General features: G+C 36.6%; 1 protein-coding gene across 1 annotated transcript in view; it reads right to left on the minus strand.

The window, feature by feature from the left end:
- DIAPH3 (diaphanous-related formin 3) overlaps positions 1-17878 on the minus strand; it is a 128769-nt gene that overhangs the window by 79584 nt on the left and 31307 nt on the right. Inside the window, exons 14-15 of the mRNA XM_010000881.1 lie at positions 16811-17146; positions 15413-15527 (exon numbers count right to left, since the gene is read on the minus strand). Of these exons, the coding sequence (XP_009999183.1) occupies positions 15413-15527; positions 16811-17146 (451 nt within the window). The remainder of the gene's footprint in view (positions 1-15412; positions 15528-16810; positions 17147-17878) is intronic.

A 17878-nucleotide genomic window follows, 5' to 3' on the forward strand; every position in this document is an offset into this window, starting at 1 on the left:
TTCATTAGTGTTTAATTAAAGCTGTGTAGTTTAGTTTTCAATCCAGCCAAGTCTCTCTCTTTTTCTCTCTCTCCTTCCCTACGTGGGTGGGGGGGGAGGGGATCGAGAGCATTGTTGTCGGACCTGAGTCAAACTGTGACAGTGTATCTGGATATAACCGAGATATCTGTTCTAAACACTTAGTAATACAGATCATTTACTGTGCTATGACACACTCTTGTGGTACATCGAGGAACGAAGTGATGAGCCAATCATAAATGGAGAAAGAGATTCAAACCGAGAAAGCATCCACTGCAAGCAAGCTTTTATCTACAGCATTTCAGAAGATTATATTAAATAGCATGTAGGAGAGAACTGCAGCATTCATTCTTCCTAAAAGGCTCCAGCATCTCACACACTATTTGACAGAGACTAAATGATGGTGATGATGGAATTGCAAGTGAATTCTCAGCTTTTTTGTCTAGAGAACACATAAATACTTCACCATACTATAAAACTGAATGTAACTTCACTGCACACTACCTTTTCCTGCTAAAAAAGGACTCATCTTTATGTATTAAATGATTTAAGTATTAAAAATAGATAACAGAAAATCTAACACACCTACCAAAGCTGGCATATCAGACAAATACTGTAAATACAGCTTAGCCTAAATATTAAAATACTTTCTAATTAGCATTTGTTCAAAACTCTGTCCAGAAAATTTGCAATTCAGAGAAGCAAAATTAATATTACTAAAGTGTCTTGAATTTCTAGTCTTCAGAGTCTGTGCTATAGTTTTGTGAGACTGAAGATGATGTGGATTCTATTATAGAGATTCTGAACAATCAACCCAGTATTCAAAGAAAAAAAATAATTTATCATAAAACTACAATAATGATAGTATTTATTTACTACACAGTCACACACCTTTGTATAGTCTCAAATTTTTAAATGCTGAAGAAAGATAAGAAGGGCAAAATAAGTCTACTCTGCATCAGTTTTAGTCCTTTCCATATTAATTACATTGACATCTCTAAATGCTGTAGAATAGGAATTTATCCCTCTCTTCCCTTGATATTTCAATATGCTTAACGGTTGACTACATATAGTCACTGGACCTTGCTGACTTCTGAGTAATTAATCTGATCTCATATGCATCAAAATTATGTATTAGTTCTACTTATAAACAGTAACAAAATATTCATTCCAATTGACCTGAATATACAACTGTTGGAACCGTCGCTATCAGTAAATGTTGCTCTTGCAGCAGAATCATACTTTGATTAAATCTATATGACTTCTTTCCCTCTTCCCTGAGTTAACAGAAAAATCCAACTACTAATTAAAGAATAAGAATTGTCTTCAGAGACTTGATTCTCCGAAGTACCAAGAGCTATATAGACAGTTCAGAACAAACACTTACAGTGGTACAAATGAAAAATGTTTGTTATTATTTTTAAGGAAGTTAAGCATGATATAATTTCCATTTCAACCTAAAGGTTGGCACAAGTTCTGGCAAAATTAATCACAGTATCTTCTTGCCATATCAGAGGCACTATAGCCTCTTGACACAAGAAATTATTTGCTCTTGATTTCTCTTACTCTTTTCATACTGCTTTATTTTTGCCACTGCATACAGGTATTCTGTTCTCAAAATACCCTATTTCTGTTTGAGTGGTTCAGATTCTTTCTATTTATTATGAAGTGTGATAAAGCATCCATTTACACAGTACAGCTTAACACACCATTTGCCTCCATTTGCTCATTATTTTATCAGCTATCTGGATGAGGAGACTGAGTGCACACTCAGTAAGTTTGCTGACAATACTAAGTTGGGAGGGAGTGTTTATCAGCTTACAGGCACAAAGGCTCCACAGAGCAATGTCCAGAGAAGGGCAAGAAAGCTGGTGAAGGGTCTGGAGAACAAGTCTTACATGGAATGGCTGAGGGAACTGAGGTTATTTAGCCTGAAGAAAAGGAGGCTGATGGGGGAGACCTTATCGCTCTGTACAGAAAGGCGCCTGTAGAGAGGTGGGGTTGGTCTCTTCTCCCAAGTAACAAGCAAAAGGGTAAGAGGAAGTGGGTTGGTGTTGCACCAAGGGAGGTTTAGATTGGATATTAGGAAAAAATTTTTCAACAAAAGTCTTGTTATGCACTGGAACAGGCTGCCCACAGGGGTTGTTGAATCACCACCCCTGGTGGTGTTTAAAAGACATATAGATGTGCTGCTTACGAACATGGTTTAAGCATTGGACTTGATACAGATACATTAATGGTTGGTACAGCTAGGTTAATTATTGGTAGAGTTAGGTTATCGTTGGACTACATGATCTTAAAGCTCTTTTCCAACTAGAGCAATTCTGTGATTATCTCTGATGTTACTTTGCTGAAAAGGAAGACCCACGGGTACATCCTATAGTTAACTGCTAGCAGCAAATGGATTTTATATTCTCTTTTTTTGAGCTTGACCAAGTCCAGGTCTCCATTTATCACTACTATTTCTTTTCTACAAAGCATTAAGATTATTACTGAAAACAAACTTCCTCTCTTGGCTAACCCAGTCTGTTTTTAGCTATATCTAGAATTGTTTCTTTTCACAGCAGTATTATAGGTATGTTTAACTCCACATGCCAAGATTTCTCCTGCAGTGTGCAACTGAGTACTGAATCCCAGTTTTTCTTTATGCATTCCAGTTACATTTTCCCTCCATTTTGTCAGTTTTGATAGTAGCTTTTATTCAAACAATAATGCTGAACATGTAATTGCTTTTTCCATCTTCCCACCGCTTTTAATAGATGACCCAGTACTTGGAGATCTCACCCTGAAATGTCACCAACAAAACCCAACATTCTACTGCACATTTATCATGTACATAGCAGCCAAATTTTAAGTGCCACAAGGTATTACTCTGCACGATCAAGGGACTTCAAAGATAAGCAGTCAAACTCAGTAGGCTCTTCCTACTTGTTACCGTTGACAGCTACACATATACATTTACAATTTTAGAAACAGGTATTTCTGTATCACAGGACAAGTCAGACTACACAGTAGGAAATACTTAGCCTTTACAATGGTTAAACTGAGTAACAGAGCAGATAAGGTTTCCAAGTTTCATTACTCAGGTGCTGTCAGAGGTAAGATAGTAGAACTACTTTGTGACTTAAAAAGTCCTGCTAATCTGTGAAAATAGAAAGAGTGAGGAACAGAAACAAACTGAAATACAAACTTGTTAAAAGCTACTGAATATGTTATCCAATGTTTTCATTCTCTTAATTTAAATGAAACTGAAAGCAACAAACTGATGATAAAGAAGAATGATCTAAAAACACTATTACTGTTTCATGATAAATACTTTGTTATTGTACCTAGTAATAACAACTAAAAAAACCCCATGTAAACATATCCTCTCCTATTAGGAAAGTTTTCAGAATGCTGAACTAGATTAAATCCTATGTAAAATAATATTTTGTTGAAATTCAGATTTAACCCCTCCAATAAGTCCTACCACTTCAGATCAATGAAGTTCTCTCCATTCTTATATAACCTTCAGAACCTGATTGCTATTAATGGGGAGGGCACCTACAGGACATGTACAAAACACACATTCTTTATTATTATGTTTGCTTCATAAAAGGTATTTAAAGAGCCCCATTAAAAAGTCTCTTAGGAAACAATAAAGGCAAGATATTTACAGATTAGAAGAATCAATTTAGAATGAAGGTCTTTTCCAACCTTGATGATTCTATGATTCTAAACTGTATGAGAAATCTCTCTATCATGCAGCGATAACCCCGTGGAGAACAGCAGACTACAAAGGTTCACATGAAGTAACTTACTGATTTTAATTTTAAACCCCACTCTAACTAAGAAAATAAGTTACATATGAGATAAGGTCAGATAATATATACGGGGAGCTAGAAGAGGAACATGTAATCTTAGTGTGTAAGGAAAGATGCTTATAGCCACTTTTTGCATGTGAGCAAATTAAAACATTGTTCCAGCAGAAAAAGATTGAATGCAAACAGAACCAAAGACTCTGCCAAATATACTGGTATATTCTACATGACATAGCAGTATCTACCCAAGTACTGTCTAGCAGCTGTCTAACTGAAAGTCACTGCTCCATTAACAAATCATTTCCTTGTTTGACTTTTTGTTTTTTAAAAATGAATTGTCCTTGAAATGAATTTCCTCTGAATCAAACCATTCACCAAGAATTAAACGGTAGATCTACTAAAGGACGAAAAGTAGTGCTCTTGAAAATTTAAATGTTAATTATTTTTCATCAACAGTGACTTTGAAGGTTTGGCAAATGAGGTTTGTTAAATATTTTGTTTCTAGCATTTAAATTATTTTTCACAGCTCACAATGAATACTATATGAATGAATACTATTAATAAAGCTGTTTTGTAATGAAGATTGTAATGCACTCAAATATAGTGTTTCTTACTTTTACATAGATACAAATGCTTGCAACATTACACTAGAAATCAAAGAAAAACACTTAGTGTATAAACATCTAACAAAACTAAAAGAAGGTAAAACCCATGAAAACAGGTTGGTAGTAGGCATAGAGAGCTTTACATTTATTTATTTTCATAAATTGTTTATTTAGATTTTTATATAAATGAGTTTATCTCGTGTATGTTACAAACACTAGATATTAAATTCTTGTAAGATCCTTGCTGGTATAGGAACAAACATATATGTTGCTAAAGTGAATATTTTCATTAAATAAACAAAATTATTACTGAACAAAGGTACCGCAATTACCTCCTTTAACTTACATTTTAGGTTCCAAACCTGTTTTTGCATTTCATTGATATTTATGTTTTGGAACTTAACGATTTCTTTTCCTCTCTGGATGCACGGAAACAATATCTATGTCCTCTAAGTCTTTACTTATTCACAATGTAAGAACATTCTTTACTGGAAATCAATAAAAGAACATTCTTGCTGCTTCTAAAACATCAAGCCCTTGAAGGCTTTTCCTATTGCATTATTGTGAAATAGGAGTGGAGTGTTTCTGTTTGCCTGAACATACTGACATATTTTCATCAAACAGAAGTTGACTGCAGGCTAATATCACATTTTTGGTAGAAATCAACTATGAAAAAAAGAAGAATCGTTTGTTTGAAAGAAAAGGTAAAGGAGAACTACAGAAACTACTCCTTCAAGGCACTCCACTGAAGAGAAAGGTACTCAATCTGTTTTGAAGCTGACAGGAAATAATAAATACTCTGTACGCACAAGGTAGGAACCAATCACCTAATAACAACACACATCACAACTTGGCCATAAAGGAAAAAAAAAATCAAGTTAAAGTAAGTTAAAATTAATTAAGGTAAAATTAATTGCAAGTGCTGTAGCAAACTCTTAAAACAATATTCTTTCACTGTCTGACGTATCATTTCCTAACTGCAAACACAAGTCAAAGTATCCTTTCTAGCAACAACAGATATTCTAGAACTGTTTAAAACACCACTTGACAGACTTCTTCTCTTCTACAATCCTACCAGAATAACAATATGATGTTCCAGCTGATTCTGAAATACTCACATTAGGGTATTGATGACATAGTCAATAATTAAACAGATAATTAACCCTAAGAAATTGTCAAAAGAAAAAGAGACTAAGGGAAAAAGATGCCACAATTTATAACTAATACAAAAAAAAAAAAAGAATCAAACTACAAAACAAATGCTATTGTCAGACTATTCCAACCATTGGTATGTTAATGTCCTCTTTCAGTTTTCTGTTTTTGGTTTGCCATGTATTTGTGAAGTTATCTGGATATGAAAGTTAGGGTTTGGGAGTTACAGTCTAAAAAACTAAAGGTGTCTCCAATCTGTGATAGCACAATAGGGAAAATAAATTAAATTAGTTAAATTAATTTTCCCCAAATTGGTTCAGTTTTGCCTGTGACAGCAACTGACCAGTGATCTCCCTATTTGTAATTGAAAACACAAGCTCTTCCATTTTATTAGCAGTTAGTTGGGTGGGCATCTGGCAGTCAGTAAAGGTCAATACATCAAAGAAGTAGATTCTTTCACTGATTCTTATATATCAATCTGCACATTAGATATATATTTGAAACAGGTATCTCAATAAAAGCAGAGATATTTCCATCTGTTAAGAATGTAAATGACTAATACATTTACTATGGATGCAACAGTAAATGTATCATCTTTCCCCTCCATGGAAGTATGGCATACTGAAATTGCAAGACGCCATTGACATTCCAGTGCTTTTCAGAACTGATTGGTTGCTGTCCTTCATGAATGCCTATAACTTTCTCCCACATTCTTCAGAAATTAATTTAATTTATCATTTTATATGCAAAACACTTTTAGAAGTTTTGATTTAAAGGGTAGCTGGGGTGATACTGCAAGGCAGCCAAACTTACATGCATAGCAGGCTTTGCTTCTATTTGTACACAGTTATGTTAAAAGTTAACTCAAGTTTCTCAGTGCTATATTATCAGCAGAAGTTACTGGAGTGTATTGTTAGCATTCTTGCAGGTTTGCAATAAGATTCTAGAAACAGCACAGTTTGAAACAACTTCTCTGTAAATCCTCCTACAACCTCTGTGTAAATCCACCTTCAGAGAAGGAAAGTTTTAGAACACTGGTTTCCACATAATCCTTCAGGTGGCTGACCACAAGTTCTATTGCTTATGCTGAGCAAGCTGTGGCATGTCAAACACAGCACTAAATTGTTTTATATCTGACTTTCTTGCTAATATTAACTTTCATTCGAGTTTAAAATGTTTGAGACTAGGTTGACACCATAGCAGTTTAGGCCTTGATGGTTTTTTCTTAGAGAGTATACAGGGGAGAAAAAAAAAAAAATAATTATAGAGAGAACTGTATTGACCTTTTAAAGATAAGTGCCAACAAAGATAGCACTCCCACAGAAATGCTTTATTTCTGAATAATCAAGCCTGGCAGGAGCTCTGGTGTGATGGGATCTGACACTGCCATCTCCAATAAGATTAGGTTGAAAATCTGTCCCAGTTGATAAAAAAAATAGATAGAGATCATGCAATCTTTCTCTCTCGAGATTACTAGATCAGTTCCCTTTGATATATAGAAAAGAAAGAAGAGTAAATTTCTAATTTTCCATGCCATGTTCCATTAACTGCATTTATTTGCATATTGCTAAAAATAATGAAGAATTTAGGAGTGATTTCTTGGATGTTTTATCTGGTATTTCTAATCTTCATTTGGACTTCAACATTTTAAACATAACACTTATGTAGAAAAAAATCATCTTTGTTGGATCAAGTCAAATCAACTTATTTATAAGATATTTAGAAACACAGCCCACTAATTATAAATCATGCATTTCAGAAAACTACCTTTCTCATATGTTACACACATGAAACAAATTGTAATTTTATATTTAAATGCTTCCAAAGATTTCTTTTTGGTTAGAGGTTGCTTTCTTGTACACTGTACAGCCTTTAAGTCTTAGAATCACCTTTAACAAATCACTTCAAGCAACCCGAAGTATGACTTTAAGTAACATGTAGCTAGTTCTCAAGTTATCCTGAACACACGTATCCCATTATGCCTAACTAATACAATCTCACTACATTAATTATCTTTATTCAAGGACTTCCACCAACTTGTTGCTGTATCTTCTCCACACCAGTACTCTTCAAAGTATCTCCACAAAATACATTTCTTATAGGTGTGTCATTAATTTTCTCCTTTCTGTAAGTGACAATACCAAGCATTTCTATATAAAAAAACTTATTTCAGCATTTTAAGTCTTAAACACAGTATTCTGAAGCTACTCCAAGCAAACAAGTACTCTTATATCCATGATTAAGAACCTATTAAATACTCTGCTGGGTCTGACCAATGTTCTTCCTAGCCCAGCACTCTCTCTGCAAGAGCTGCAGTAAGAGATGTTACTTTAAAAAACATTATGCCAGCCTTACCACCACTTATAAACCATTCTTCTCACTTCCTAAAAGACAAAGCTCCTCTTCCTAAAAATACAGCCTTTTTTATTTCTTTTGGACCCATTGCCCCTGAATTCCTCTACTGTTCTTTGAAACTGCTGAACTGTTGAAATTATCATGCAGTAGTATGACCAATTCCCTAGCTCACTTCATTTTCAAAAAAATTAAATACACTTCTCAATATCATCTGAAGGATCCTTTGCAAGAAATTCAGAATTCTAAAAGAGTAAGAAAAGAATGTCCTGTTTACATTTATCTACCTATATTTAATGAGTTTTCCTGTTCTCTTCATTTGGGCAGCCCTTCCACATTTTTAATACTACCGTTTTTCCTTGAGATACTGTCTTTAACTTTCCTATCAAGTCACACACATTTCTTATGCCTTACCTTTACTTGAACTTTTTTTGAATTACAATACGAAGTTTACTCAAATCTTTAAGATGGTATTTTCAAAATAGCCTTTGGGTTAGCTATGGGTTAGCAGGCATGGGTGTCTTGCTTGACCATCTGCATCTTTAATTCAGTTCCCCATCCTGAAGTTGAATACTTGTATAATAGATGTACTTGGATTGTTCTCTCCTAGTACAACATTAAGATATACTGATCACTCTTCTTTTCTCCTCTCCTTCTCAGATCTCCCAAGTCCTGTCCATGACTCAAGTCCATTCCCAGAACAGTTCCTTTTCACGTTGGTTACAGTAATACTGGAAACAGTCATTTGTTGCATCCAGTTTTTAGCTTTTTGTAACATCCAGATGAGGGATCGATTCAACCCATATGCTGGTAGTTGAATCTCCCACTTTACTGCCACAAAATTTGCTGCTTCTCTAATTTTACATATTTTCTCATCACAAATAACACCTGATCCTAGAGCTATTAATATACTATTATATTAAATATTTAGAAGGAACTTTTATTCACAAGGTTTCGCACAGCAGGCTTCTTTTTCCCCCACCGGATTTTTAGGGTGCTATGCTTCATGCTTTTGGTAACTCTAAGCATTACAGCAAAATTGGCAGCATATTAACATCATATACCCGTGAATATTCTCCTTCCATCAGGTTTCCATACATCTATTAAGTGGCTGTCATTTGGTAATTAGCATTTTTGCTTGTTCTTCTTATAGTTTAAGCTTAATATAATATAAAAGCAAATATAAAGTTTGCTCCAGCTCTGCTACTCAATATTTCAAATAAGTTAACTCCAAGTCATATATTCAGTTTAATGTTTTGAAAGAATTACAGTAAGAGATTCCTTTGATACCATTGTTGCCAAAAAGGCTTTTCACAGATTTTCATTGATCTGCAATCATAAGTATACTCCTGATAAATTTTAAAGACTTGATATTCCTATTTCTTTCTTTTTAAAGTCTCTAACTACCTTTCATATCAATCTTCTTTTGCCTTTAAAAAGTAAAGGCCAAAGGTCATTCATGCAAACCATTTACATTTATCACTTTATTTTCAGAACTTCTCAATTACTTTTTTTTTTTTTTTCTTTCCCCCTCAGCCAGAGAGGCAGCTATGGAGCATACTTGCCTTTCAGACTGCTGTCTTTAAGACAGTGATTTCACTCACTTTTATTCTTTCAGATGCTGACATGAAGCTAATGATTTGAAGGTTCCAGAATCTCTTGTTTTTTCCTTGGGCATCTCACTATAAACTCTCATGTCTTCTTGCAAATATTTTAAATGCATGCACACTTCTAAGTCACAATAAAACCTCTTCTCATGTACTTACATTGAAAATATTCCATCCACACATAGACCTATATTTCCAGATTCTGTACTAATATTGTCCTCCCACATTCCCTGTGTAGCAATAAAACTATATGGTTTCATGACAAAGGAATTAATTTTCCATTATCCCTTGCCTACTTCTTTCACACATATAGTCTTAGATTTCCTTAAAACTACAAATTTATTCTGAGGCGAGAATTAATTCTGAATCAATAAATACATTACATTTTGTCTTTAGTAGGTTGCTACTAGACTACACGAGCAATTGATGCACTGACCCAGCTCAAAGTTTCAATTTTTTTAAAACACATTGCTTTGAAAAAATGGTTCAGTGTCTGTAAAGTGACAAAGCCAGCTTTATAACAAGTAAAAGAATTAAGAGAAAATCACCTTTACCACCCACTGCCCTTGCATGGACTCATTGTCACCATCAATATTATTATATAAGCAGCACAGTGAAAACATTTCCTCCAGTAAGTTATCAGGACTTGTGGCATTCAGAATTTACAGTGTTTGTCTCGAACAATCCAAGAGATAAGTGCAAGATATCTGCTGTGTGTCTTGTGACATCTGAGAAAGAACATCTGTTGATGGACTCTTAGGGAGCAGGATGCTCCCTTGCAATAAATTAAACCTGTGGTGTCAGTCGTCTCATCCTCCCCTTCGTTATGCAGAGATCTCAGCAATTATCCCAGAAAGGACTATCTGCAGGCCTTGACTCGGGGCCATACCTACCCCCCCTTCCTATCTCAGAGGAGCACGGAGAAGATAGGAGTTTTTCCTTACTCCGGAAAGAAAAGTGGGGGGGCAGCGGGCAAGAACTGTATAAAAGTCTGGGACTCTATGGGTGCATTTGAAGTACTTTTCCACCAGGAACCACTTCCCCACCGACGACATCGCTGCACCGTGGGTGGTAACTATGCTCTCTCGCTTGCTGTCCTCTCTCTCTCTGCTTTCTCCCCTCTTTTCTGTCTCTGTTTTCCTGCCTGTCCTATCCGCTCTAGGGACCTTTGCTTTGTTACTCTAATAAAAGTTTGTTGTGCACGTGACATCTGCCATGTTTTTGACTTTTGGGTGTTACGATCTGGAGTTAAGATCCCTTCCAGTCGCTCACGTGGGCTGGCAGCTTTACTTTGTCCCTGCCGTTCAATCCCGACAGATCTAAGGGATTCAGGGAGCCCACGAATTAATGGGGTCATTCTTTCCGGATCCACTGACAATAACACTGGGGACTCCTGATGAGGAGTCAGCTGCCGGCTGTGCATCACTTGCAAACAGGCTGCTTTTTGTGCACTCTCTAATATCTGTTCCCTGGTTCCAACAACAGCCAAAGGGTCCCCCCTCTCTAGGGGATCTAACCCACCAGCCCAACACGCAGCACGTTGTGTGAGTGACCACGGGGCCCTCCGGTCACCAGTGGTTAAAAACACACCGGGTCCCCAGTATCCTTCGGCCTCTTTCTCAGTGAATAAAATTTGGTCACCCCGGACAAAGAGACTCGCCACACATACTCCCTTTCTGACTCTTTGGGGTTACGGCCGAGTTCTTCCTTTAGCTTTGCCAGCTCAGCGGCTGAATAGGGGACCTCCTTAGTCACCGAGGAAGGTTGTTCATCACCCGGGTCCTCATCATAGTATTCCCTTTTAATCAGGGGGCATAACTGTGGAGTTTTATCTGGTCGGGCTTTAGCTTCCCGCAGCAGTTATCAGGACTTGTGGCATTCAGAATTTACAGTGTTTGTCTCGAACAATCCAAGAGATAAGTGCAAGATATCTGCTGTGTGTCTTGTGACATCTGAGAAAGAACATCTGTTGATGGACTCTTAGGGAGCAGGATGCTCCCTTGCAATAAATTAAACCTGTGGTGTCAGTCGTCTCATCCTCCCCTTCGTTATGCAGAGATCTCAGCAATTATCCCAGAAAGGACTATCTGCAGGCCTTGACTCGGGGCCATACCTACCCCCCCTTCCTATCTCAGAGGAGCACGGAGAAGATAGGAGTTTTTCCTTACTCCGGAAAGAAAAGTGGGGGGGCAGCGGGCAAGAACTGTATAAAAGTCTGGGACTCTATGGGTGCATTTGAAGTACTTTTCCACCAGGAACCACTTCCCCACCGACGACATCGCTGCACCGTGGGTGGTAACTATGCTCTCTCGCTTGCTGTCCTCTCTCTCTCTGCTTTCTCCCCTCTTTTCTGTCTCTGTTTTCCTGCCTGTCCTATCCGCTCTAGGGACCTTTGCTTTGTTATTCTAATAAAAGTTTGTTGTGTATGTGACATCTGACCTCGTTTGCGTCTTAATTTCACCAGTTGGGATCACCTTTATGAAAAATTGCCACGTGTCCGAATACCGGATCGTGACAGGACTGTTGTCAGCAAGTCAAATGAATTATTATTTCCCTCTACTCCCATTCTCTCTCAGGGAGAAGTGTCTGGAGTACTTTTTCCGTTTGGGGTTCCTGAATTCAGCAAAAATATAGATACATTGGAACAAGCACAGCAGAAAATCATCAAGATGATTAGAGGGCTGAAACATAAGATGCAGACAGAAAGGCTGAGAGAGATGTCAGTCTTGAGAAGGCTAAAAGGCAAGGGAACTCTTCTGTCGCAAACTACATAACAGAAGGTTACAAATAAAAGGGAACCAGATTCTTTTTAGAGGTGCACAGAAGCAACAGGCAACAGAGAAAAGCTGCAACAGATTCCAAGAAGTTGTTATGAAAAATAATTTACTGCAATGGTGACAAACACAAGAATACGTTGTCCATCCATACATCTCTATCTTTAGGGATATCTCAAACTCAACTGGACACAAAGCTTAAGCAACATGAAAGAGACTGGTCCTTTTACAAAGGTGATTGGACCAGCTGACCTTCAGAGGTCCTTTCCAAACTAAATCCATGATTTAAGGACATCTCTGACATGTCTCCAGACATCCTCAACAAGATTTTTTTTCTCCAGATATAATCTGTGTGCCATATTACCACTCACTATTTTTCCTACACTCTGAAGCTAGACCCTCTTTTACTTTCTCATTCTTGCAGTAATGTTTCTTTCATATCTCCATAACATACTCAGTTATTTCAATTGCTTCAAAATTCAGAATCAACACCATTTGCAACTTCTATAAAAACATCTGCTAGAGCTTCAAATCTATTCTATACTGTTTTGCATTCCTTTTTCTAGCAGGAGTTCCTCAATAGATTACTTACACAGACATAAGACTTCCTCTTGTGGATCAATACTGAAACACTTTTGTCACGTCAGTTGGCAAAATTCACAAACTGAATATTTGAGTACTTCAATCTGATTTTACTTAATCAGAATAAAATTTCCTTAATGCATCATTGAACATTTTGGCCTCTGCTTCCACAACCAAGTTCCTCTTCTTGCACAATGACTTAAATTAATGACTTAAATTTAAATGACTTAAATCTGTGCATAAGCACACCCTTCAATAGAGTGGAAACCAGGTCATTCTTTCGTGCACCATCATTTGGCTACACAACAATTTTCAGCTTCTCATCCTTCTGGTTTTAGAGACCAAGAAATAGTCAAGGAGTCAAAGACTGTTCCCAAACTGGGTCTAGTGAATATCTTCCTGACTCTACTTTAGAAAGCACTGTGTTAAAGCTCTTCAAGACTGAGCAACAGATAAAACTGCATATCTCCAATTTCTTTGGCAAGTTTTATTATAATCAGTAACTTATGTATAAGCTACAAAGAAGCATTTGTCTTTCTATGGTCATGAGAACAAAAGAAGTTACTTGGCTGTCCTTTGTACAAGAATTCATGCTGAGATGCCTGTCTACTTACATGTTTAAGCATTCATGCTAATTTCTGTAAACCACCCACATGAACAAAGATTCATTTAGTTCCATGTTGCCCTTTAGACATCTACTTACTGTTCTAAATAAAATCTTTATAGTGTCTCCACTTCCTTTGAAAAATTAAAATGGCACACTTTTTATCTTTGTACAACATTCTTAATAATATTAAGTATTAAAAGTAATAAACTGCAATGCTCAACTCAGTAGAAATACTGCTGGAATACAAAAAGCCTGCTTTGACAAGAGCAGGATAAAGTTATTTGTTATGGTGAAAAAGAAAATACTGGATTCTACACAAAAAAGCATACAAAAAAAATACAGACAAAGTTGAGGACACCATGCACTACATCAAATAAAAATATCAAAGCGAAATTTGTAAAACAAACTGAAAGTATAATAAAGTCTTTTTAATTTGAAAAATAATTAAACATTGCATCCCTTTGGCTAACCCAAAATACTACATCTCTGATATATATATACCAATTAAGTAGGGGGGGTTAGGGGAAAAGAATCTTGTCAAGAAATAACAATGGAAATATAGACATTTTGTATATGGGTCACAATAATCCAAACTACTAGTGACACAACTTACTTTCACAATGGGAGAAAAGATTTAAAGCCAGGAATACTTTAAATTTGTTGCTCTTCCACAGTGCTTTAAAAGCTGAAGAAGCTAAGCAAAATTTTAAAGGAGAACTATGTCGCTACAGGTTTATCACTGTAACAGAGGCACCCACAGACACACAGGGGGTTTACTAGGAATGAATATTCCAATTAACACTATTTAGCACTCTGATAAATCAAAAGCAGTACCACAGATTTGGATATCAGTTAGGAACACACTACAGAACAACTACAGTACAACTAGTTAAAAATTCCTAAGTTTTATTTTTTTTTACTAGTCATAACACGGATAGTAATAATTCCACATGTGCACATTCACTCAGACAAAAACAAAGGCTCCCCCTCAGTTACCTGGAATCACTTGCTTAACAGGGGCAAGGCTCACTCAAAGATATATCTGATTAATTACCACTCAGCAAAGATGAGGTCACTCAATCTCAAGAAGCTTCCTTAGGTGGTATCTCAACCTAAGAGTAAGGCTTCCTCACAGACACACTGCTCCAAGGGAAAACCTAGCCAAGGACTTCTCAGTGGGGAACTCTGTTTCTACAGACTAAGTCAGATCTCACCTATGGTCATTCATTTGTTTTTCTACCTGGGTCAAGACACCCCATTGGCTGGGAACCCTGTCAGTTGACAGAAGGTCCCACCCCAGCAACCCCCAAATTGCCATGAAAGCCAGGTGCCACTCTGTTGTGAGTTCTGCAGCCCGCCAAGGGATAAGACCAGAAATTGGTTTAAGTGCCATCAATTCTAACCCAACAAAGGTGACACAATACCTGGCCCATCAGGGGTTAAGGTGTAGCTGGTCTGCCAGCTCCAGCAGCTGGGCAGGAGGCACAAGTGCTCTACCACAACCAGAAAGTAAAAAAATTAATTAAAGCACTCTTCTCCTTCATGGAACCAAAACATATCAATTATCATATGCATTCCGAGACTAAACACAGCATCTTCAGAACTCTTCCAAAATAATTTTATAAGTATTTTTTCAACCACGACTGAACAGAAGTCTTCATTATCTGAATGCATTTCTTGGTTTTTTTTAGTAAGGGTTTCCTTATAGATGATACAATATTTGTCATCTTTTAAGTAAAACAGCTCAGTATTACTGCTTTAATCAGTATAGAATTTTCCAACCTTTTTCATTACACATTCCACTGAAAAAACAGAACATTAATACTACATTGTGATTTTTTTCAGATAGTATTTAAAGCCCCAACATTTTCAAGCAATCTCTGAAAGCTGAAAATTATAGCAATTAGTTACTTACCCCTTTTTTGACAACAAAAAGTAAGTTCCAATTTGCAAAGCATGTCAGCATTCTCATACTTGTCTTCTTCTGCCTTAACCCAAAAACAGGATTCTGTCATTTCCTGTGGCCTGATCTAGAAACAAGAGAGAAAACAAAATTTTATTAATTAAATTACTCTGATACGATGCAGAGATTGTGCTCTGTAGAGTCGAAAGCAAATTAAATACTTGAGAGCTCTGTAAAATGTGAACTTTTAGTATAAAACTCATCTTCAGAATTGTTAATATATTTCTTATTGAAGATAATAGTGTTCACAGGAAGTGCTTTTAGACAAATTGATGCTAACAATGCAAAGCAATACAGACAACATAATGCTATTCAAGGTCTAAATGTAGCAAATTACCTTTGATCTAGATCTAAAAGTTAGGTAAACTTCAAATAGTCTCAACAGAGTTGGTCTAACTAGATACTAAGTATTTTACTTTATAGACTGTAGCTTTGGTTGCTTCACAAAACTCATAAAATCTTTTTACTGACTTAGTTTGGTCTAAATAGTTATGGTTTCCCAAACTCAGTAGATTGAGAGATGTGGTATACTTGATCCTGTCATAACAGCAAAGAAAAATATAAATATAAACGGACTCATGTTTTTTCAACTACTACATTTACATCAGTATATTTACACTAAGAACTAATGGAAAGACTTGCTATGCTTATTCCCACAGTCCAGGCTAGATAGATGGAAGACACTTGATTGGAAACTGTACAGCTAGCAGGACAGTGCAGTGACTGACCCAATGTAAATGCTTTGCTATAAGGCAGAGCATAGAAGGACCCAGGAAGCATGCTGGTATCAAGGTTGTATTAGTCTAGACCAGAACTTTCCCAGACATCTCAGAAAGTAAATAGATACATGTCCAGATGAATCCTGAGTCAGTGAAACAAGTTTTTTTTAAAGCAATTAAAACTAAAGGCAGAAAGTATTAATATCTTACATCATTTTCACTAATGTATCATGGCTTCTTGGTGGCTACCAAGAAGGTGGAGACTCCCTATTTACAAAGAGTCACAGGGAAAAGACAAGGGGTAATGGGCACAAGTTGCTCCTGGGGAGATTTTGATTGGATACAGCAGGCAAATTTTTCACCATGAGGACAGTCCAACATTGGACTAGTCTCCCAAGGGAAGTGGTAGATTCCCCACATAGGACAGTTTTAAGTCTCAGCTTGACAGGGTGCTGAGCCATCTCATATAAACTATTGTATTACCTAAAAAGGGTGGACCAGAGGATCGTTGAGGTTACTTCCAACCTGGCATTTTGTGATTCTAAGATTCATTTGCTCCATATAGACTTAATCCTGACTCTAAGCTCTGTGTAAGATTTTACATTAAGTATTTGCCGCTAATCAAGATTACCTTGGACCAGTTGAGCCTTTTCATGGTGATCTCAGGTCTGAATTCTTTTTTAGGCTTCATTCCAAATGGCAAAGTACATGAAGGTGGAGACCACTGTACTCCAGGCAAGCCTGGTAGAGGTGGTGGTGGAGGAGCACCACCAAAAGCCAGAGGCATTCCCATGCCATTCAGAAGTGGTGGAGGAGGAGGAGGAGGCGGTGGCGGTGGAATTGCTCCATTAGAAGGCAGCGGTGGAGGAGGAGGAGGAGGCAACTGATTTGGTCCTGTAGTTTCCAGTGGAACGGCAGATGGATTTCCACGTGTTGATGATAGAAAACCAGGTGGCAGGGAGCCATACTGATAAGGAAAATATTCTTACTCAGTTTCACATTTTTTATCAACAAAACACTGTAACAAATGTAGTTTGTAGATTAAATATAGCAAGCCAATTAAAAGTCAGTGCCATTTTTCTTATACAGGACAATCAAATATGAATTATAATGAGGAAAACATGCTTTTCTTTTCCAAAATTGGAAGTCTCAACATTTGAAGCAGACATACAGACCTGAGACTGCACACCAAAAACTGGAATGCTATATCCCATTTGCCATATTTCCCTGATCATGACCTAAGAAGGTTTTGACATGTATCTCAATGGAATTTTATTTAGATGACCACAGCTTAGCTCAAATTAAAAAAAATAACCACCTAGTCTCTAGTGTTCTTACTTATCCTACAGATTACAGACAAATATTTCAAGTACATAATGTAGAATCTGAAAAAGAATAGTAATTCTGTTGAAAAACACGTATTTTCCAACATAGGAGCACTTTCCTTCAATAGAATTGAAAGCACAAAGTAATTAAGAAAAAAAAAATCTTTCAAAATAAAAACAAAACAGCTGTCTTGCACACTGACTTCTTATTCTGTATAGGAAGGACATCTATACTGTATCAAGATAGGCTTATCAGCACTTCAGAAAGTCTAAAACATTTTCCTACTGGTGATAGTATTAACTAACTTCTCAAATTATAATTATGAACCGAAACAGTCCATTTTATTATTTTTTTTAATTGAGAGAAATACAAG

Source organism: Chaetura pelagica, unplaced genomic scaffold (assembly GCF_000747805.2).
Source record: "Chaetura pelagica isolate M959 unplaced genomic scaffold, ChaPel_1.0 scaffold115, whole genome shotgun sequence".
In the NCBI taxonomy this organism is placed as follows: Eukaryota; Metazoa; Chordata; class Aves; order Apodiformes; family Apodidae; genus Chaetura; species Chaetura pelagica.